Source organism: Hylobates moloch, unplaced genomic scaffold (genome assembly GCF_009828535.3).
Source record: "Hylobates moloch isolate HMO894 unplaced genomic scaffold, HMol_V3 SCAFFOLD_3, whole genome shotgun sequence".
Classification (NCBI taxonomy): Eukaryota; Metazoa; Chordata; class Mammalia; order Primates; family Hylobatidae; genus Hylobates; species Hylobates moloch.
Genome location: NW_026652278.1, coordinates 146,878,820 through 146,901,731, shown reverse-complemented (window position 1 = coordinate 146,901,731; position 22,912 = coordinate 146,878,820). Strand labels below are relative to the sequence as shown.

Below are 22,912 nucleotides of genomic sequence, written 5' to 3'. Positions count from 1 at the left end.
CAATAAAAAATTACTCCAGAGTTTAAGTAAGAAAACGATATGACCAGACACATTTGCATTTCAGAAAAAGCGCTAGAGTTATAGGATGGAGAAGAGATTGGAGGAGTCATGAAGAGAAGCGAGGAATCCATCCAACCTCTAGATAATGGTAGACTCTCCCAAAGAAGTGTGGGGGAAATAGAGAAAAGTGGCAGAATTCCCAAAGCTCAGTATTTGGGAAATAGAATCTAAAGATGTGGTGACTGATTAAAACCAGGGCTGAAACAGAAAGAAAGTCTTTAAATTTTTAGTGAAGAGTTGAAGTCACCATAAAGAATATTTTATCAATTTATGTAATAAAAATGTCAATCTTTATATGTGTGCTGGTATGTTAAAACAATGTATGAAAGTTAATGATTTTGTTTTATAGTCACACAGAAAAAGTCCATTTAATTTCTGTGTAATCAAAGGCCGGGTGCGGTGGCTCACGCTTGTAATCCCAGCACTTTCGGAGGCCGAGGCGGGCGGATCACGAGGTCAGGAGATCGAGACCACGGTGAAGCCCCATCTCTACTAAAAATACAAAAAAATTAGCCAGGCATGGTGGCGGGCGCCTGTAGTCCCGGCTACTCGGAGAGGCTGAGGCAGGAGAATGGCGTGAACCCGGGAGGCGGAGCTTGCAGTGAGCCGAGATTGCGCCACTGCACTCCAGCCTGGGTGACAGAGCGAGACTCTGTCTCAAAAAAAAAAAAAAAAAAAAAAAAAAATTTCTGTGTAATCAGCCTAATGATAACAAAAATATCTACTTTTTAGAAAAGCAGTATTTTGACATATTCAATTTGCCCTTAAAATATATAATTTCAAAACCAGGAGAAAATAAAAGAACTGAATCATAATGTAAAATATTGATGAAAACTACAGTATTCTAACTTTCTTGTTTCTTCATTTTTCACTCTCACATTGAAAGAGAAATAAAATAAAATTGTGTATAATTTAAAGCTATGTTAACTACATTTTATATAACCAAATGCATCCAAAATATTATCATTTTGACATGAAATCAATATAAAATTGTGAATGAGCCATCTTTTATTCTTTTTGTACTGTCTTTGACATCTGGTGTATATTTTACACTTGCAGCACATTGTGCTTTGTTGTATGTATGTATGTGTACATGCATGTATGTATGTAGAGACAGGGTCTCATTCTGTCACCCAGGCTGGAGTGCAGTGATGTGATCACAGCTCACTCACTGCAGCCTCCATCTCCCAGGCTCAAGTGATCCTCCCACCTCAGCCTCCAAGTAGCTGGGACTACAGGTGTGAGCCACTCCCCAGCTTGCACATCTCATTTTAAATGCTGAGTAGCCTCATGCACTAGTGGCTGTCCTATTGGATAAAGCAGCTCTGGAATACAGAGAAACACACCTAAAAGGCTGCTTGCTCTCTTACTGTGCCATAACAAGCTTAGCAGATGGTCACAATGAGTAGAGGTTAAAGAAAAAAAAGGAATTAATAAAACCACTTGAATCTTTGTTTTGTTATGTAAACATGGGCATTAAGAGAGAGAGAGTTAAAAGTCAGAACAACTGAAAGTTGAAACTTTGCTATAAGTTGATAGTGGCCAACAAAAGTACTAAAAAGTGAAATATGTATTCAAAAACCCCAAATCCCCCAAAACATTTAAGTATCAAACTTTAATCCATTTAAAATAATCCCATTAAATGCTGCCTGTTCAATTTTATTTAAATATCTCTTGGCAGCTACTTCATTTGGAAGTGGCAGCTTTTTTTGACACTAGTAGTTTAGTAAATCCATGGCAGGAGATTGCAAACCAGTTTCCAACTTGATTTAATGCTGTTTTAAGTTTATAAGAAAAATGTCACTATGTAAACAACAGACATTTTGATTAAACACTAAAGTTCTTATTTTGGCTGTTAAATCAATAATGCAGCTGGATTGAAAGTAGTTTACATTCCCTCAAAACTGGGCTTCGTTTCAGCTGGTATTGCACTGACATCATTTTCCAGCAAGATCTGGCTGCTGAAAGCAGCCAGTTTAGAAATATCCTTTGCAAACAACTACATAATTTTCAATGTTAACACATTTCAAGAAGAGGGTCTCACAAATGCCAGTGCTTAAAATAGTATAGTCAATCCAGAAATAGTCTCTCATCTAATGTGTAATTTACTAGTAAAATCTTTTAAGGTAATTTTAACAAGAGTATAAGACAAAGGCCTGTGATTGCATTATTTATCTTTTTCACATGAAACTAACTTTGGACTGTTTCCTATTTTCCCTTGTACAGTAGATTAATTAATATGTAACTCATGATAATGGATCTTAAGTATGCTTTGGTGACAGAACACCTGAAAACCCTGCTACTTTTTCCTAAACATCGAGCTCCAGGTAGAACTTCATAAATACTGATACATTGCTCGATTATATCTACAAACTAGGAATGTTTTGTAAATAGAAAATAAGGCCGTATTAAATGTCTAAAACATAAAACCACAATCGCTAGGATATATAGCCATTACCCAAAAAAAAAAAGGGCAGTTGAACAGATCACAAAAGACCACCTGGAGTTTTTCAGGGAACATTAATTTACAACTTGCATATTCAGTATCAGCAGCCAGAAGTTAAAGAAAAAATATAATGCTAAAATATATTCAAGACCCTCCAATAACTATGATTTTATGTGAATTAGAAAAAGGTCACTAGGATTTCATTTCAGAAGCACGACACTCTCACACAGCTGGTGAGCAAAAGTATTCTAGAGTCTATATTTGAGAGTTATAAACACAGAACTTTTAACTATAGGACTTCAAATTGCTTACCTGTAGAAATTCTCTGACATTAGAGCCCAGGACACGCAAGATTGTATCATAACCAGATTCTTGGCAAAAGACGAAAAACATCTTCCCAAACATTTGGAGGATTTCTCCAGCATTGAGATCTATTTTACAAATTCAAGAGGGGAAAAAGAGCATACAATAGGTGAAATATTGTTAATAGAAAGAATGAAGATAAGTGTTTATTAAATAATGTAAAATGTCTTCAATTTTTGCGCATGGCAAACATAGATGATATGAAAACAATCCCGCCAGGACAATACAATGAAATCAGAGAAGACAGTGTATAAACATGTTAATGGTGTATATTTGCATTTACAAGCAAAGCAACCAGTTTTTCAGCTTCTATTACAAATTATAAGTGGAGCATACCTAATCTGAAAATCTGAAATTCGAAATACTCAATAACCTGAAACTTTTTGGTCACCAACATGACACTACAAGTGGAAAATTCTACACCTGAACTCATGTGATGGATTGCAGTCAAAACATTGTTTCATGCAGAAAAGCATTTAAAATATTGTACAAAATTGCCTTCAGCCTATGTCTATAAGGTGTACATGAAACATAAGTGAATTTTATGTTTCGACTTGAATCCCATCCTCAAGATATCTTCTTCTGGTTATGCAAATATTCCAAAATCCAAAATAAAATCTGAAAGCCTAAACACTTCTGGTCCCAAGAGTTTTAGACAAGAGGTACTCACCCTGTACTTAATTTTGATCTTTTTAAAGCATATATTTGATATACTACTTTTTTCCAAAAAACACGGATTTTTAAAATCATCAAGAATGCACATGACAATATTTTAATACAAAAGTCTTTATATAAATATGTATATTTAATAACTTGATTACATATAGCATGTACCCTGGTGTCCTGCTTTTTTCTTAATAAACAATCATTAATATATCCTAAAACTTAAATTTTCTCTATCAATTTTTTTTTTAATTTTTTGAGACAGAGTCTCACTTTGTCGCCCTGGCTGTAGTGCACTGGTATGATCTTGGCTCACTGCAACCTCCACCTCCTGGGTTCAGGCCATTCTCCTGCCTCAGCCTCCTGAGTAGCTGGGACCACAGGCACCCACCGCCACATCTGGCTAATTTTTGTATTTTTAGTAGAGAGGGGGTTTCACCATGTTGGCCAGGATGGTCTCAAACTCTTGGCCTCAAGTGATCCACCCGCCTCGGCCTCCCAAAGTGCTGTGCATCAGTTTTAATTGGTATCTTATTCAACATATGGATGCGATAATTTATTTTACCAATCCCTTCTTATTGAAAATGTAGGCTTTTTTTCAATTTTTGATAATATATGGAACTCCGACATGAAAACACATACATAAATCTTAATGGAAAGAGATCTAATGATCTCTTCAGGAAAAATTACTGAAGGCTTTTAATATTTTTTTAAAAAGGCTTTCATGAGGCAAAATTGTTCTCCAAAAAAAGTTTTCTTAACTACCATCACATTAAAAATGTGTATGATTTCCCATTAACTGTACTCCATCATTACACTAGATATTTCAATTTTTAAGACTGCCAAATTGATAATAAAAAAAGTTATTTCATGTTTGTTTCAATTTTGATTGCTGGAGGCTAGATATTTTTCTTGTTAATATTAAACATTTACCAATCTTTTAAAACAATTTTTATTCTACTATAGATAGTATTTGCTTTCCTAGTTGTATGTGGCAAAGCTAAAAGCTTCATTCTGTTGTATCCAAACTATAGCCCAGTTAAAAATTAAGCACTATGGGAATAATAGATACTACTTTGAGAACAACTTCTTCTCCATGAAATTTTTAAAACTTTGCCTTCTTCAGAAAGATATTTGTCTGTGGTAGATCTCAGTTTCATGTTTCTTTTACCAATAGTTAATATAACTTGTGACTGCAAAAGAGATTTGGAGAAACACATTATTATACTTGAATAACTACCATTTTGTTGACACCACAACTGATGTTGTTACATTAAGCATCAATAATTTTCTTTCCTTCCTGAATACGTGGCTTTCTGTTGGGGGAGACAAAGGACTGGGCCTGGCGTGGAGGCTCACACCTGCAATCCCAGCACTTTGAGAGGCCGAGCCATGTAGATCACTTGAGCTCAGTAGTTCAAGACCAACCTGGACAACATGATGAAACCTCGTCTCTACCAAAGATACAAAAAATTAGCTGGGCGTGGTGGTGCGTGCCTGTAGTCCCAGTTACTTGGAAGGCTGAGATGGGAGGATCACTTGAGCCTGGCAGGCAGAGGACGCAGTGAGCCGGAGTTGGGCCACTACTGCAGTGCAGCCTGGGTGACAGAGCCAGACCCTGTCTCAAAAAACAACAAGAAGAGCACATTTACTCTTTTCTATTCTCTAAAGAATTTGTAAAAGGAAAAATAAGACTTGGCATAGCCTGAACCTAACATGATATGTGGATGTCCACCACATAACTATGCAGGTTGTACAAATGCTCTGCACCACTTGCGTAACCCTGCATTGTGATCTTGAACCACGCATTCTGTGAGCTTCTCCGTGTAACTTGGCCAAAGAAGGAAAGCTGCATTCAACTTACTGAGGACTTTGCTTGCAGCAGCAACCAAATCATAAGTTTTGGAGTCATCATATATTATTCTGACAAGAAACTGTCCTTCTTCATCTAACTGTGCCTCTTTTCTGGAAAACAAAAACAAGAGAGAGAGACAGAAGAGAAAAGTTGAAGTTAAAAAAATAGCTACTATAGGTATAATAATTGTATAAACAATGGTTTTATCTCTGAAATAGAATTTGGTTTTTCTGGGCGAATTTGTTTAAACAGCATCGTGTACCTAAAATTCTAGTGAGAGAGCAGAAATGATGTCCTATCCCCCTCCCTAATTTAAAATGATATATTTAAGTATATTTTAGCAAGATTAACAGTACACAGTACTCTACTGCTCAATACAATACCTGCCATTAAATATAATAAATTAAATAACTTTTGGGTTAATAGATGTTTAGCAAGTTTTGTTGAGTCCCTATTAGGTGCCAGACATTGCTCTGGGTACTAGGGGTACAATCTTTAGTAAGACAGACAAAAATCCCTGACTTCTTGCAACACATATATTCTGGGAAGACAGACACAACATAAAATTAATAAATAACATATAATGGTAATTATTATACTTTGGAGAAAAATAAAGCAGAGTAGAGCAGCGGAGAGCTCAAGTACAACAGCCAGGAAGGCCTCACTGAGAAGCTGGCATTTGAATAAAGTCTGAAGGAGCTCTGAGAGTGAGCCACGAGCAATTTAGAGAGATTGTGTTCTGGGCAGAAGGAAGAGCAAGTGCAAAGGGCGAGGCAGGAGCATGCCTGGGGTGTCGGAGGACAGCAGAGGCCACTGTGGCTGGAACAGAGGAGCGGGAAAAGTAGCTATCAGGGAACGGGTGGGAGAGGTAACATGAGGCTACAGTGCTTGGCCTGATTGGATATTGGGGTAACTGCCATTTACTTGAAAGAGGTGAAGGACTTGAGCACTTGTGACATGAGTGGTGATATAAACTGATCTAGGTTGAAGGGATTCACCTGGCTACTGCGTTGAAAATAGACTAAAGGGGTACAAGACAGAGGAGGGAGACCAGTTAGGAGGCTGCTGCCAACATTCAGGTAAGAAGTGTTGGGCTGGGTGCGGTGGCTCACGCCTGTAATCCCAGCACTTTGAGAAGCGGGGACTGATGGATCACGAGGTCAGGAGATCAAGACCATCCTGGCTAACATGGTGAAACCCCATCTCTGCTAAAAATACAAAAAATTAGCCTGGCATGGTGACAGGCGCCTATAGTCCCAGCTACTCCGGAGGCTGAGGCAGGAGAAAGGTGTGAACCCGTGGACCAGGTAAGAAGTGCCTCAAACTCATATATATTCTAAAGGTAAATTCAGCATGATTTGCTATGGATTGGACGCAGGGTGTGAAAAGAGAGGACTCAAGGAGGACACTGAGGTTTTTGGTCTAAGCAACTAAAAGGATGTTGTCACCAGTAGCTGAATTGGGAAAGACTTGTTGGAGGCGGATAGGGGGTCAAGGTCAAGAGCTATGTTTTCAACATATTAAGTTTGAGATGCCAAGTGGACTGATAAAATCTTCAAATATATCCTTAGCTTATTAAACACAGTAGCTCAAAACATACACAGTACTAGTGAAAGAAAATTATAAATGTTTTTAAAAGTTGTCATGATTATATAAATGTATTTATTTAGATAGGATTTGAATTACTTTTCTCAAACAAGCATTCAAAGGAGAGGTGAAATCCATTGTTCAAAACATTGCCACCTACTATGCATGTAACAAAATTGCACATGTACCTCATAAATGTATGTAAATAAAAAAACCCACATGGCCAACTGTAGAAAAGAACTAAGTTCCAGATATCATTGCCAATGTTAACTTCACAAAAATACATGCAGCTCGGATGTCAACCTCTTACTCTCAATCCAATTCATCGGAATCCCTGTACGTTGCCAAGAGAATACAAAGGAAACTAGCCACTCTGATTAGGTGAACTTGCAACACAGCAGCTCAAATAACTCCTTAAATACTGTCAGGGCAGTCCTTAGTCGCTTTCTCTCCTTCAGAAGCTGTGCTATCACAGCTGCCACTCATGACTATATCTGTGTATGCTCAAGGGAAAAATTCCAAATGGTGGTATGTCTTATATCCATACCTTAGTATGCAGATAGTCTTAAAAACATCCTCTGTTCTTCAGAGCATATAATTTATTTGCCTGCATTTATTCGTAACTTTTTTTTTTTAAAGCATGTTTTCGGTAAGCACAGAGATCTGCATTTCAGAGCCCAGGATTTACCAGCTAAATGAACCTGAGCAAATCACATAAAGCACATAAGCATTAAAATCTCTCTTTTCTGGCCAGGCAGCTTGGCTCACGCCTGTTATCCTAGCACTTTGGGAAGCCCAGGTGGGAGGATCCGTTGAGCTCAGGAATTTGAGAACAGCCTGGGTGACATACCGAGACCTCTTCTCTCCTAGAAATAAAAAAAAAAATTAGGCAGGCGTGGTGGCGCAAGTCTGTAGTCCCAGCTACTTGGGAGGCTGAGGTGGGAGAATCTTGCTTGCGCCTCGGGAGTTGAGGCCTCAGTGAGGCTTGATCTTGCCACTGCATTTCAGCCTGGGCAACAGAGCCAGATCCTGACTTAGCTAACAAACAGGCGAACAAACAAACAAACAAAACCTCTCTTTTCTGAAGTGGAAGCAACAGATAATTCACCTTTCACAACAGTAAAGAGATAAAGTGTACAAAAGTATATTCTAAGCCGTTAAAGCACTATACATATTCCCAGTGAGCATAGCACTCTTCATGTCTACTCAATTATAGCACTGTACATAAAATATGAAATTCTTCTCCCTTTTTCCAAACGTAAACAGCTGTTAAACAAAAGCAACACAACTCTTCAAAGACCTCAAGTCTTTTTAATACCAAAAGTCAGTGAGATATCAAAAAGTTATGAAAACGTAATACACAAACATTGTCTTATCCTCTGATAAATGCTACTATATATTTTCTGCATTCTAATTTCTAATTGTAAAAATATATATAAAGTACAGGAAAGGAAAAACTAAAAAGAGAAAATAAGCCTCCACTACCCTGAGATAATCACTGCTAGTATAATTTTCAAGTTGTTCATGCTTGAATATACTTATATATAGAACATACTGCTTTAAAACCTCCTCATTTGAGTGAATATTTGATGGATATCTTTTCATATCATAATTATACTTCTATACCATGGCTGCATAAAATTACATTGTAGACGTATTGAAGTCTTAGTAGGTAGTTAGATGTTTTTATTTTTTCCACAAGTATAAAAAATGTGATGAATATCTTTGTAGCTTCTTACACTTCTATGTAAAAATAGAAAAAACTCCTAGGAATGGGATAAATGGTTTGACAGATTTGAATATCTTATGTTTTGTCATTTTGCTATTAACATTTTATTATGAAACAACACTGATCTATAGATTAAAATTTTGGAGACTCTGACAGAATATTCTAATTAAAGATACAATAAGGTAGAAATTTATTCATGTTTTCACCATTCTGTTTCTTCCAATTGGAATAAATCAAATCACATAAATTTCTGTAATAAACTCAGTTTATTTGAAACATTCACCAATCTCTAGTAACCCATAAATAAACAAGGTACAAGCAGAATCCACAGTCCCTCTGCATAAAATAGGGGAACAGCCATTTCCTCAGAAACTCCCTAATTATGGGTCAATGCATTGCTCCTTTCCTTTCTCCCTCTTTATTAAAATAAGCTCCCTTATCATTGAAACTTTACTTCCTGAAATGACCAGTGTCAGTGCTCCCCGGTGGGGACTGAAATAGAAATTAAACAGTAGTACATGGAAGGAAATAATAATCTTCTTTTAAAAATTTCACTCTGAATTTCTTTGAATTATTCAAAGTACTTAGGACTCTATTTACATCTTTGGGAATGTGGGGCTACCCTTTTTCTTTTTCTTTTTTTCTGATGGAAGAGCTTTACCACAAATATTTGGATGCCTATTATGTTCCAGCACTTTTCTAAGCACTTTTAATATATCAATAAACAAAAGAAGTAAAGATCCCTGCCCTCATAAAGCTTATATTTTAGCTGACAGATACAAGTAATAAGCAATAAACATGATCTATAACAAAATGATATAATATGTTATGAAGCAATAGATGCTACAGGAAGAGGTAGCTCTGGATAAAGACATGAAAGTGGAAATGCAAGAGGAAGGGGCTGGATGCAGTATACATATGAGGATAATATACATACGTGTTCATGGGAGGCTTCATGGGGACAGTGACGTCTGAGCAAGGACTTGAGCAGGAAACCTCCGTCCTTACCGCCTTATAGCTAACCTTTCTGGGGCCACTTCCTTTCCTTCTCTAGCCTATTCTTCATCTTCTTTCCTTTCAGGGGAAAAGCTAATTGGAAATATTGCAAAAGTTAATTGGAGGTATCACAAACTCTTTAGTATGAAGCAGTTTAATACACTAAACTGAGATGGAGAATATACAGTGAAGAAGGAGTAATAACTAAGAGAATTAATTTCAGATAATATGGCCTTTGAAGCTAGTAGAAATTTTGAATCAACAAGGCCTTCTCTGTTGTGTCTCAATTCTCAATACAACTTTTCTTCTAACTTTTAGGTAAATTTGTATATAATCAGACTTCACGCTGTTGAATGTTTTAGCCTCCAGAAAGCACAGAGATGTGATAATAACCATTTCCCAGCACTCTGCAAATTATAGCTGCCACTGTTCTTTCAGGAAAGTTTTAATGGCTTCCCTTCCCACACTGCAAGCTTCTTTCTCTCCTTAGCTTTAGAGCTGTTTTTTCATCTGCTACCTGAAGTCACAGAGGGCGACCAGTAAACTTAAGAAAAGTTAGGAAGTAAGCTAATATTTAGATTACATAAACAATTTACATAATTCAAGTAATATTACCTCATAATTCTGCATCCCCCACTTTGCTATCCCATAACTTTTAAGTTCTTTCCTCAAAAGCAAAGGCAAGAATAATACTTCTAATAATTTAAAATTTATTTTTGTGACAAGTAGAATTTATATGGGCTTAAATTATCCAAATTCAGCCAAGTACATTTACCAAATTTTATAGACTTATTCATTCTTCCAGAACTATTTTTTGAGCTCCAATTTTGTTTAAATTGTTGCATTATATATACACTGTTACATTATTATTATGTAATTATATAATTATATAACAGGGAAATTATGCAATTTCCTTATTATTTAAATTATACTTATTTTACATGTGAGAAAAACCACAGGTTTCCCTAAGAACCACAATTTAATATTTTTATGAAAATTTTGGACATACTGTCATTTTTTTCAATGCTTCTTAGATGACAAAAAACATCATATAAACTATAAGTAAATTGGATTAAACTGTGTTCAAGAGTGCTCATCTATCAAATAATAACCAACAGCACTGCAATCTTCATGCATCCTAGTTTGTATTACATTCTGTTGCTGCTTACTATTATTATTTTTATTTTTAAAAGCCCTACTGAATCCCAAGTGAATACAGTCTTTCACTATTTTCAAATACTCTGACTTGCCATATTTACATACCCAACGACTCTGCTTGCTTTAAGCGTTAAATTTTTCTATTCAGTGAATTACTCAATGAAAGAGGTCAGCAGACAATAATAAATATTTAGAGAGGTTCAAGTTTAAAAGCACTTTCATCAGCTAACAAGTAAACCTAGATAAAGAGAAACTCCCTTGATTTCATCTGTGTCATAAGTCAAAGTCTTTCCTTACACAGTTGGAAAATAAACGACTAAGCCAATCCTATGTGCAGTTTGGGCAGATTCAACTCTTGTTGTTTCATTTCCTCGTCTGTAAAACAGGCAGCAGTTACCTCCGGTCATTGTGTGGGTTAGCAGAATTAATCTATGCAAAAACCTCAGGGTAGTACTTCTCGCGCACTTAATGCCTGATACTTCCTCTAACTGGTAAGTTATAGTAGTTGGAGAAGATGAAGGAAGAAGGCAAAAAGGAGAAAGAGGAAATGGCAAGTGGAAGAAAAGAAGGGAAGAATGACAACAAAATCTTAGTCATTTTTAGTCAGAATCAAATAATTAACGTGCACTTAGTATGCAGATTTGCTGATAGAATTTACAAACTAAAATAGCCAAGAAACAAACAAGCTCTGTCTCCCCTAAGAGCTTTAAAAATAAAGATCAAATTCTCACCTGGCAACAATATCAGAAATAATCACATTCTTTGTACCTGTAGCCACAACAACTGTTTAGAAGTTGAATACGTATAAGTGAAATAGTTTCCCAATAGCAATCAACTTCCTACTTACTCTTATTTGTTGAAATTTAAGCAGATCCTTTATTTATACTAATTACCTTTTCACAAAGAGGTAGTTGGTATTTTTATAGTGGTGGTGTTTGGTAAGTTGGGATTTTTTTCTTTAATGTAATTACTGGTGCCTAACCCAGGTTCCTGGAATTGCATATGTGCTTAATAAAGGTATACATATTTAAAAATTAGTGAATGAATTAATGAAATCAATTTCCCCACGTTTCCAAGCTCCCTACAAAAAAAAAAAAAACAAGCAAACATTACTAACAAAAGTCCATCATTTGCTTTCAAAATAGAGAATATTTTTTATTATTTATTTTTTAAAACTAGGTATACAATTTGTCCAAAATGTCCAGGTAACATTTCTCATAACTTCACATACAAGGAGATATTCCTCACCTACAATATGTGAACACAGAAAAACTGAATTCGTATTCTGACCCTGAGCTGCTGCTACTGTACATTTTTAGAGTAAGTTAAGAATATGACAAGACTGCTATATTTCAGTTAAAGAAGTTTCCCATGGAGTATTTTGAAATGGGAGAGCCTGAACACAGGCATGTTGAAAACATAATCTCAACACAAGGTCTGCTCTTGGGCAGAAAAGGTCAATCAGGATCAAACAATCAAACTGACCAATGACAGCTCCAAGATACTATTGATCCCATAAACAACATTAGCAGAACACATGCTGTATTAAAAAACAGTATGTAGATGTCGTTTTGATAATAAATCCTAGAACAGTCTGCTGTAGTGAGCTGAAATGGTACCATAATGTTGCATTGTCCCCCATTATTAAAACTAAAATCTCCCACTACAAACTGTGGACAGTAACTATACATAACATCTAAAAAAGTAACACTTTATATTGCTTTTTTGTAAGTGGCTGTGAAGCATGAATAGCCTCTGAGTTTTCAATAGCCTAATCTAATGATTCTCGGTAAGCCTGAACCCCAAAGGAGAGACTCTAGCTTGAGGGAGCTGCCAAGTGGGGAGACAGGCCCTTTAAATCCGGTAACGACTTCCTGCCTGAACCCCCTTTTAGTTAGTAAAGGCCAGTCCTTTCATGTCAGTGTGTTCACTCACTCATCCAAGCACTGTAAACAGTAACCATAAATGCTCTCCTGAGTGACACCCATACCTTAGTTTTAGGGGAAACAACAACAGTCTTGATACATAATTGCATGTTTCTTTCTGTGACCAGCCTGAAACAAGAGACCCTTAATGGCAATGTCTCCAATTTTGAAAACATATCCACAAAACTTACAAATCTTCATTTGAGCTGCTGAGACATTTTCAGCAGCTTTAATAGACAAATGAATTTACTTAGACACTTGTGTGTATGCTTCATGTCAATTCACCTTTAAAAATATTATTGTCAAAAATCACCTGTACGCATGCTTGAGCATTCCAAGAAAAAAGAAAAAGCAGCAGGCAGTACTAAAACACATAAACATTGCCCATGTCCTTGCTAAATTGGTTGTCTTTGGACAGAAGAAGGTTATAGGTCTTTCTCTTTGGAGGAAAACATACAACATGGTAATTACAACTTTATCTGTGTTCAAATCCCAGCTCTAATAATTAATAGCTGAGTGTTTGAGGCAGGCTTTTTTTTAAGCCTCTATTCTCTTATTTGCAAAATGAGGATAATGAAGGAATCTATTTTCTGTGGTGGTAATGAGGATTAACTGAGATAATGAGTATAAAGCACGTAGGACTGTGACTGCAGAACCATAAAGTATGTGTTTAATATACGTGACATATTACATTCGAAATAGCATGACATGGTGAGAGCCCATCTGGTTTTCAAATGTAATTTCAGTATTCTAAACACTGAGCTACAGTCCATGACACTGACTTTAACCAGCACCACACATCCCTGCCTTTTAGACACTTGCTAAAGGATTCAATCATGTCTTGAATCCAATCCAGTAATTGTCTTTTGACATATGAAATTGCCATTCTAACAATAGAGCTCTTAGTCCTTCCAATATAGCCACATGACATGAGAAAACATAAAAGAACTCTGACTCTTCCAAAAGGAATTGCTGTTATGTATTGCCATATTGCTCTATCTTCTGCCTTTGCTGATATAAGAAATGTTTATTTTGAACAGCAATGTCACTATTAACAATTACAACGAACAATTACAGTTAGCAATACTATAACGAATACTTGAAATTTGTTAAGAGAGTAGGTCTTAAGTGTTCTCACTACAAAAAAAGAGGGTACCTATGTGAGGTGATGAATATGGCAATTGGCTTGATTACAGTGATTATTTCACAATGTATATGTGCATCAAAACATGAAGTTGTGCACCTTAAATATATACAACCTTTATTTGTCAATTATATCTCGATAAATCTGGGAGAAAAAGAAATGTCTATTTGCAAACATCTTATATTTAAATAGTAGTTGAAGATGTCACCATGCCGACATAAATTCTGGTTGCAGAAAAGAATCTTTGATAAAAATATGTGTGTGCTCTATTCTTTGGAAATGAAAAATGTGAAAGATACTTCATTCACATATAAACATCCATATTTTTATTACAGAAAGAGAGCCTGATATTTTATTGAATATATACAGAGAGGGAGAGAGAGAGCACTCTAGAAAGAGTTATGGAGGCTAGAGTCATGGAGGATAGACATTAATCAGCAGTACAAATACTTAAGTACAAACTCTTGCATTACAGCACTATGAAGGAAAGGGAAAAGTTTAGATGTGAGAGAAGGTTCCCTTAAGAAGTGACATTTGTTCTGACATCTCAAAGCTGAGAGGTGTTTACATTTACAGGAGGGTTGGGGAGGGTGAAGAAAAGGAGACCACAGCAAGCACAGGTGTTAAACGGACACATTTAAGGCTCAGTATGGCTGAGAAACTAAAAACAGGCCCATGGGGCTGGAATGCTTAGGGTATGTAGGACAAGTTGAGTGAAAGGTTTTCATATTTGGGTTATCTGAAGATTGACCACAAAGAATTTCAATAAAGTTAACAATTTCGTATTTCATGATTCAACAATGAAGGGGAAATAGACCAGAATATGCAACAGAACCAAAGCCACAGTAACAAGGAGGTCCAATAAATACTTCAGAATGTCTTTTACATGGAATAAAATCCACTTTAACTTCACTATCTTTTGATATAGTTTGACACAGAAAAAGATGCTTCATTTTGCTAGATGTCAACAATAAAGACATTTTTTTCTCCCACCATTTCCACTTTAATTAACAAGGAGGCAAAGGAGAGAATGAAAAGGCTGTAAGTACTCACGTCTGCTGAACTGTCACCCTCAGATCTAGCCAGTTAGATTTCTTTATAGCATTCATTTCCTTAAGTGTGTTTTCCTGTTGATGTCTGCACAGCATCAACCCATAACTATAGCTTTCCAACACATTAAAGAGAAACATTTGCTAGAGCCCCTTATTCTGGAGAAAGGCAAGGAAGTAGAAAGGACATTTTTCTTGCAAATCGTAACAGTGCTTAGTAAATGTCTGTCAAAACTAGATCTGGGTACATTAAGAGTGAGAATACAGATTTTCTGATTTCTGATGCTCACTGTAATGTGCAAAGATCCTTCCGACACACCAAATTAAATGATGTACTCCTCTGATTTTTTTTTAATTCTCAACAATCACAGAATTCAAGGAAAATAAAGACTCCAAGACCCAGCTTGATTTCTGGGGGATACCTCAGATCATCAGAACCAAAATAAAACTCAAAAGAAACACCCACACACCCCCTGAGATCACGTGATGACCCGCCTTATCACCTAGGTGCCTGCCATGCTGCTCACAGACATGGTCCAGGTTCTGGAAGAGCTCTATGCAAAGAGCTCAATAGCAGGTATGTGATGGAGTATACACTTGGGCATCCAGTTCCAGCTGCAAAAGATAACTTCAAACATTAGCAAGTTTATCAGCCAACATACAATACAATGCAATGCCTTCCTCTGTATTTCAGGCTAACTGGCAGATCTTTCTACAGAAAAGTATCCTGATCCTAACAATGATCTGGTTTACTTATTTCCTTAGTCTGTATATTAATGTGTTTATTTGTACTGAGGAAGTTTCTGGGTAAGAAAATAAATGTAGTTTCATTTTTGTATGTATACTACATTAGTTCCTATTTCACAGTTATATCTTCAAAGAAGCATTAAACCTGGCAACAGAAGAACAAGGGCTGAAGTTCTGACTTTTCAGTTTCCTATATGTAATTCTCTGGGACAGTAAGTAATTACATATAGGAATTAACCTCTTGGAAAATCAACTTTGTTATTAAAAAAAATTGAGCTGTAAAGTCCTTTCCTATTTCAAATGGCTGTTGTAGCAGTCAACCAAAATTATAGAGAGAACAAAACTTTGGAAATTTGAAATTGCTTTATAATATAAAGTATCCTTACTACTTTAAAACATACATAGGCTCATTCATACTTAAGCAGGTCTACAGAAAGGTATAGAAGTTTAAATCACGCCTTCATAAATACGAAAATCTGAATAAACATGGCAAAACATGGTGATGTGCTCTTTTGTTTGTTTTAATTTGCTTTGATACAATGGATATTAAGAGCATATGTTGCATTTCAAAACAAAATAATGAAAAATGATGATGATGATGATTACTTATCCTAGAGTGATAAAAAAATTTAGACTGATAGAATATAGACTGCAATAATATTTTTTAAAGGAGGGCTTAATATCTTTCAAGTACATTGGGGAATGGAAAATTTAAAAACTCTGATTCTAGAGTAAAATAAAAAAAACCTCATTTATTAAGCTATTGTCAAGAACTATGTTAAGCATTTTGCAGACATTATTCAATGCATTACATCAACTCTATGAAGTATTATTTTTTCCTTTATGCAATGGAAGCTTGCAAAGTTTAGGCAACTTGCAAAGTCCCATAACTAGTTTATAGCAAAGTGTTTCCTTATTTGAACAATAATGATTAATTTGTGATTAGCAAGTTTAACAAGACACATTAATTTCAAAACTGGAAGTATATGCTATCCAACAGACAAAAGGTTCCCGTATTTGAGTTACAGGCAAGAAAATAAAAACAAAATAATAAGACTAAAATATCATGAAATCTCTAGAATTTTTTTTTGAAGGCAAGGATTACATCATTGCTTTTCTATCCTCAGTGCCTAAAACACTGACTATGCTCATTAAAGATAAACGTTTTATCTGATTTACTTAAGTCAGGACAGCGTACTTTTTTTTACAGACTTTTAATCATTTGGGATTTTTCAGTGTTTTGGATCTATCTTCATAATTTGTATGTTTCCATGAGGTTAGAACATCTAAAATTGGGCTGGGTGTGGTGGTGCATATAATCCAATACTTTGGGAGGCGGAGTCAAGAGGATCACTTGATGACAAGAGTTTGAGACCAGCTTGGGCACACAGCAAGACCTGTCTCTAACTGCTCCCCTCTGCCGCCACCCAGAAAAAATAAGGAAAGAAAGAAGAAAAAAAAAATCTAAAATTAAACCCAGTAATTTGACGCAACGATGAGTTTAGTCAGGGCTGATGGAAGGATAACAGTGATGGGAAATCAAGTACTTAAGTGCTTTTCTAGGATATATCACTCCTAATTTTATTTACTTTCTACCCTGATAATTTATTTTTGTCATTACTTAGAAATCATAGCCTCTTAAAAGGACTATCTGAATGTTGAATGGAAATCAACAAAACAAACTTTGAAATAGATTCAAAGGTCTCTTTTGCTTTTTCACATTGGTTATGGTCTAAATCAGAGGTCAGCAAACTATAGCCCATGGATCACATGTAGCCCACTTTGTCTGGTTTGGTTGTTTGTTTGCGTTTTCCTGGTCCAAGAGTTAACAAGGGTTTTAATATTTTTAAGTGGTTACATTTTAATAGTTATATTGATTCCTATATAATATCCTCAATTTTACCTTGGCCTGCAACACCTAAAACATTTACTATCTGGCCCTTTAAGAGAAAGTTTGCTGGTCCTTGGTCTAGACAATTTTTCTTCTTCTTAAGAGGAATTTAAAGCTTTTGTGAAATGGTTATATTGTTGGTAAGAGTGTAAGTGGATACTGAGTTTACAATGAAGCATTTTTGGCCCTTATCCACTTAGAATTTTCTGTCTGCTGTCTGGAATCTGTTACTTAGGGTTTTATTTGTCATTAAATGTTTGGCATCTTTTCCCATCCTTTCTCATGAAGGATGGATGGCCATTTCCCAGTGAAGCAAAAAAGTATAATGTAAATTTGTATAAACATCAATTTAGATAGTTTCTCAAAGACCAAAAGAAAAAATAAGAGTTCGGTACTTACTGAGACAAAAAAAAATTTTTTCCTCCTATATTCAATTTCTTATAAAAGTTAAAACTGAAAGCATCTTGGACCAATGACTGCTGTAATATTCCCTGAAGCAGAGGGTAGGGAGGAGAGGAGGAACCAGAATCACCCAAGGAGTATTTTTCAATTACACTCCTCCAGGTTCTCCTCCCCTCTCCCCAGGCAGCAAGATTCTTTTCTGTGGAAAGCAAATGCTCTCCCAGGGAGCATTTAGTAATTACTCAGGGGTATTGGGTTGGAAACCAAGGAGCAGCTTTAATCCCCTCAGTGCAGAAAGTTCAACCATGTTCTCTAGCCCAGACACTAAACCACACCCAAGATCAGCTGGGGTCCACCAAAAGATGCTTAGACAAATAAAGAATCAACACTAACACCTGGATTACTAACACCAGTGTGAATGACAGTTTTTCCCTTGCAGGGGCATAACCTTGAGGCAATTTTATTTAAGAAAAGACCAATCTAACTTGTTTTATTTTTACCAGAAAAATTATGTTGTGGATGATTGGAATTTTTATCCTCTAGACAAATTATGAATATTGTTGGAAGCTACTTAAAGATAAATTAGTAAGTTAATAAATAATTTTTAAAAGTAGAATGGAACAATATTCTCAGCTTGATTTTGCAGAGTTAAATTCTCATCAATTGAATCTTTACATATTTGGACTTTCTCCGGGAAAATATGAGCAATATAAACAAATCTCTTGATAATTTTAACTTTTTTAAATGTCTGATACATTACTCTATAAAGTATTATTTTTCATCTCTGTATTTAATAGTGATCTAAACTGATAATGGCTAGGATATACAATCTAAATCTGATTAAATTACATAATGACTGTTTAATCATAATAGCCATCTTGTATTCTGCTCTAAAAATTCTAAGCATATTCATTGTCATAGCATATCTACCAGCAAATTTGGGAATTTCTATCTTACAGATGCAAAAGCATCATATGGAGGATATATATATATATATATATTGCATTTATAAATTTACAAAGGAAGTGGCTTAAAAATAATTCGGTAGTTAAGTTATACTGTTAACAATCTTTATTTGATGTCTGCCTTCTTGATATCTGTCTACTAAGCAAAATAAAAATTATAATGGTATTAAGATGGCCAGAAAATTCAAATCCCAAAGTAACTTTTGGTGCCTATGTTCTCAATTCGACCACATAATTGCCAAGTCTCAGCTTCTGTTTATAATATGTAGGTAATATGCCCTGTGGATAATATAAATGGTTTCTGAAACATGAAAGAAATGCTCAGTGATAACAGATCCAGGGGAAAGAAAAGTTACATTTTCGTGCTTAATATATAACCCTGGTCATTTCTATGGAAACAGATAGTTATGAGAAATCACCATCATGTAACTGCATAATAAGGCCTGTTAGAATTGATTGCTAATAATTGTAATGTGCTTAGGGAAAAACAGCATGGAAGCCTCACCTACCTGAGACAACAAAATGAAATCAGTAAGTACAGGAAATCAGAGTGAATAATAACAGCGTATTTCCATCTGCCCACCCAGAAAACCCTTCCTTCCACCTTTGTTACAATGTGATAATCTGACTGTTGCTCTAATATGAAAATCCATAAATATGGTTTTGGAGTAGCTAGTTAGTGGTGGTCAGCTATACCATAAGTTAAATGCAAATTTTATGAGAGTGAGAGGGAAAAGGAGAGAGAATTCTATTAGAGTGAAACAGTCAACCTGCCTGCAGACATGCTGACCCATCAGTCATTCCAACAGTTTAAACTCTCAGGTGGGTGTGGTATTTCCGTTCACATCTCCAGTACTGGGCTCAAAGCTCCAGGACTGAAAGTAGAATGCCTCCTAGAACTGTAAGTCTTCAACACAGTAGAAAAAAACAGGGGGGTGGGGGGGTGGGGGGGTGGGCAGTGGGATTTGGGGAAAACGAAAAACTTCCAATTTTCACTTTATTTAAAAATGAATAAATGCACTTAATTCACTGTTGCTCAAGAAATAATCTCCTGCGTGTTTCAGCATACCAAAAAGGCCTAACTTATGCCAGGTGTGTAAATCATAAAGGAGCCAAAGTCTTCCGTTTATTTCTAAGGCCTCCGGGCGCAGGAACCTCGCTGAGGCCCGTGTGGTCCCTCGGGGCTCTGCACGCGTGGGAGCTGCCCGGCCTGCTGAGCCTGGGAGCGCCGGCAGCGCGTTCCCACGCTCAGGCCGGGTCGGGAAGCCGTGATGACCCCTAGGGGCTCCTTTCCGCGGTTCTCGCCCTCGCAGCCCCGCCCCAGCCGCCCCTCCCCTCCTGGTTCCAGTCCCGGAGCGTGGGAGCGCAGCTGCAGCGAGCGGGGAGCGACGCGCGGAGGCACCTCCAAGGATGCGCGCCTGCGACCCGGCCAGCAGGCTGAGGACCAGGCGAGGCGCGGGGGGGCCTCCCACACTGGGCGCCGACCTGGGCCACAGCCAGGGGAGCCGGCCACTTACTTGATGTCTTCCCACACCTCGGGGCCGTAATTGCGGATCACCAGCAGCTCCAGGGCGTGATTCACAAATCCGTACTGCGGGGACAGGGAGAGACTTGAGCGTCAGGGACCCCTTGTAGCTGAGAAGCGGCTTGGGGGCGAGGCTGCTGCCTCTGCTCCCATGGCGCTGGCTTAACCTTTCACCCCGCCCCTGACTCCTCTCCCTTAGGGGTACTATGCACCAAAGGGTTTGGATCGTGGGGGCGCAACCCCCCAATCCCTGGTGGATTCTCCCCGTCACCATCCGCCCCACCCCCACGCTATCTTCCCACCCTCCTCACCTGTCACCGCTCCGGGAGAGGCTGGGCATCGGGGGCAGCGCAGGGACACGAACCCGGAGCCTTCCCTGCCTCTGGCGCTCAGCCTCCCACACTGGTGGGGCCGGCCAGAGCCGGGAAGACCCCACGCCTCCGCCGCACTTCCCCTTCCCGAGCTCAGGAAGCTGCGGTGTGGAGCGGCGAAACCGCCTGGGAAGCAAAGGCACCGACCGCCCCCGCCACGACTCGCGGCGTTCCCACCTCCCCTGCCTGGGCGCGGGCAAGGAGTGAGGCTGCTCCAGTGGCCGGCAGTGAGCTCCCAGGGCCCCCGAGCCAAGCTCCCGCTGCGCGGCCAGTTCCCTCGCTGCCAGGCCGGCCGAGGAGGGGTGAGGTTCCGGCCGCACCCGGCTGAGAGCACTTACCATGGTGTCTGCACCGGGAGCCGGGGAGGCAGCCCCCACGCAGAGGCACGGCCGAAGGGACCCAGGCAGCGGCGGCAGCGGCTACAGCGCAACCGGGCCGGGGAGGCAGCATCCAGCTGGAGCGAGAACAGCCGCCTCGGCCCGCCCTGATTGCCACCTCTTCCCAGCCAATGGCGAGTCGAGCCGCAGGGGGCTGGTCGGTGCCCCCCAGTTCTTCAACCAATCAGGAACAGAGGAGGGAATTCGGATGCTCTCAATGCTGCTGCGCTCCAGTGCCTTCCCGCCCCCGCCTGGTGACAAGGCCTTCATTTGAGGCCATAACAATGACAGTGGAGAAGCCCCAGCCGTGCTCCTTGCATGAATTCTGGAGCAGAGGAAACGCAGCTCTTGTGGACCCACTAAATGTATTATTATTCAGAGATCTGCCCTCAGTGGTTAACACAAGCAAAAGGGGACAGGGCGTGTTTGTTGTGTGAGCGTGTACGTGTGTACTTTGCAAAGGACAGACCTTAAAAGGAATATCCTCCGTTGTTGGCATCCTCATGCTTATCTTTGTCTTGCGGATAAACATTTCCTCTGTGGCTTGGTCCCACAACAGTTTATGGCAAATTTAAAGCTAGTTATATTGAGAAAAACATATTTTTACTTCTAGTCAATGAGACTAGTTGAGTGAACTACCAAAAATTTTCAGTAATGTAGTTTGGTGGGCTTCGTGTTAAATCCAGTCCTGCCCTTTGCTAAACTGTCCAAGATCCAGCGATATTCTAGGCTTGATCCCAGTGGGACACCTTTCCCTACACCATGTCCGGGAGCCATAATTCCAGTGAGTTCGTAACCCTCCAGAGCTGGCCTCTGTTGCTGTTTCTTAGCAATAGACGAACTGGAAAAGGACCAGTACAAAATGCACAGACTTTAACTACTCTACCTCCAGCTTACATTCTACCAGGCCCTTGGGTTAGTTAATGCTCTGAGTCCTGCCATAGAGAGAAGATGAGAGGAACGGGAAGTGGCAGCTTATTAAAGCTGTTTGTACATGAGGTATATGGACTCCAGTTGATTTTTAGGACAAGGTCAAAAGTGAGGTCACCAGTCTCAAGTGGATCTGAGAAGCCAGATGGTATTTTAAGATGTGAATAGTTTGTTGTGAGAACAGTCTCAATATGGTTAGAGAAAAATGTCAAAACAATAAGATTGTGCTGACATCAGCACCTAGAGAGCTATGATGAAGTAAACTGATACAGAAATAGTGGTATATAGCAAACAAACAAAACAACAAATTACTTTAAAAATTTGCATCAATGGTGGAATGAGTAAACAGATTAGAGCCTTTCATACAATCTAACACCTTGTTTTAAACAACCATTAAAATATTAATCATTATTTAACAACTATTAACCACTACTTTTGAACCATTAGAATGGCACATTAAACAACCATGAAGAAGCAGGAGGGTGACTAGAAAATGATGATGCAGAAAAGTATTGTCAAGTTTACAAAAAACCACATGAATGCAATCATTTTCCATTTTTTAGAGGTAGTATACAGTAAGGTGCTATGTGGGTAATAACACAGGCACATACAGGTTGCTGTAAGAATAATGGCTTGGGAGGAAACACAGGAAGTGTTGATATGGCTATCGTCTGTAATTAGAACCAGTGGCTGGAATGGCCATGACTCTTACTTTTTATAACTTTCTGT

The 22,912-nt window shown here is 38.1% G+C and overlaps 1 protein-coding gene across 4 annotated transcripts in view; it reads right to left on the bottom strand.

The window, feature by feature from the left end:
* Nucleotides 1–21,347, bottom strand: part of GUCY1B1 (guanylate cyclase 1 soluble subunit beta 1) — a 48,241-nt gene extending 26,894 nt beyond the window's left edge. For 3 of the 4 annotated variants that reach the window (XR_004247227.2, XM_032148592.2, XM_032148586.2), the window contains exons 1-4: nt 21,215–21,347; nt 20,498–20,571; nt 5,397–5,497; nt 2,819–2,937 (exon numbers count right to left, since the gene is read on the bottom strand). Coding sequence is in view for 3 of the 4 variants with exons in the window: in XM_032148592.2 (XP_032004483.1) it covers nt 2,819–2,937; nt 5,397–5,497; nt 20,498–20,571; nt 21,215–21,217 (297 nt within the window). In the remaining variant the exon portion in view is untranslated. The remainder of the gene's footprint in view (nt 1–2,818; nt 2,938–5,396; nt 5,498–20,497; nt 20,572–21,214) is intronic. The other variant, XM_032148609.2, reaches the window with a different exon arrangement.
* Between the last annotated feature and the right edge of the window lie 1,565 nt (nt 21,348–22,912).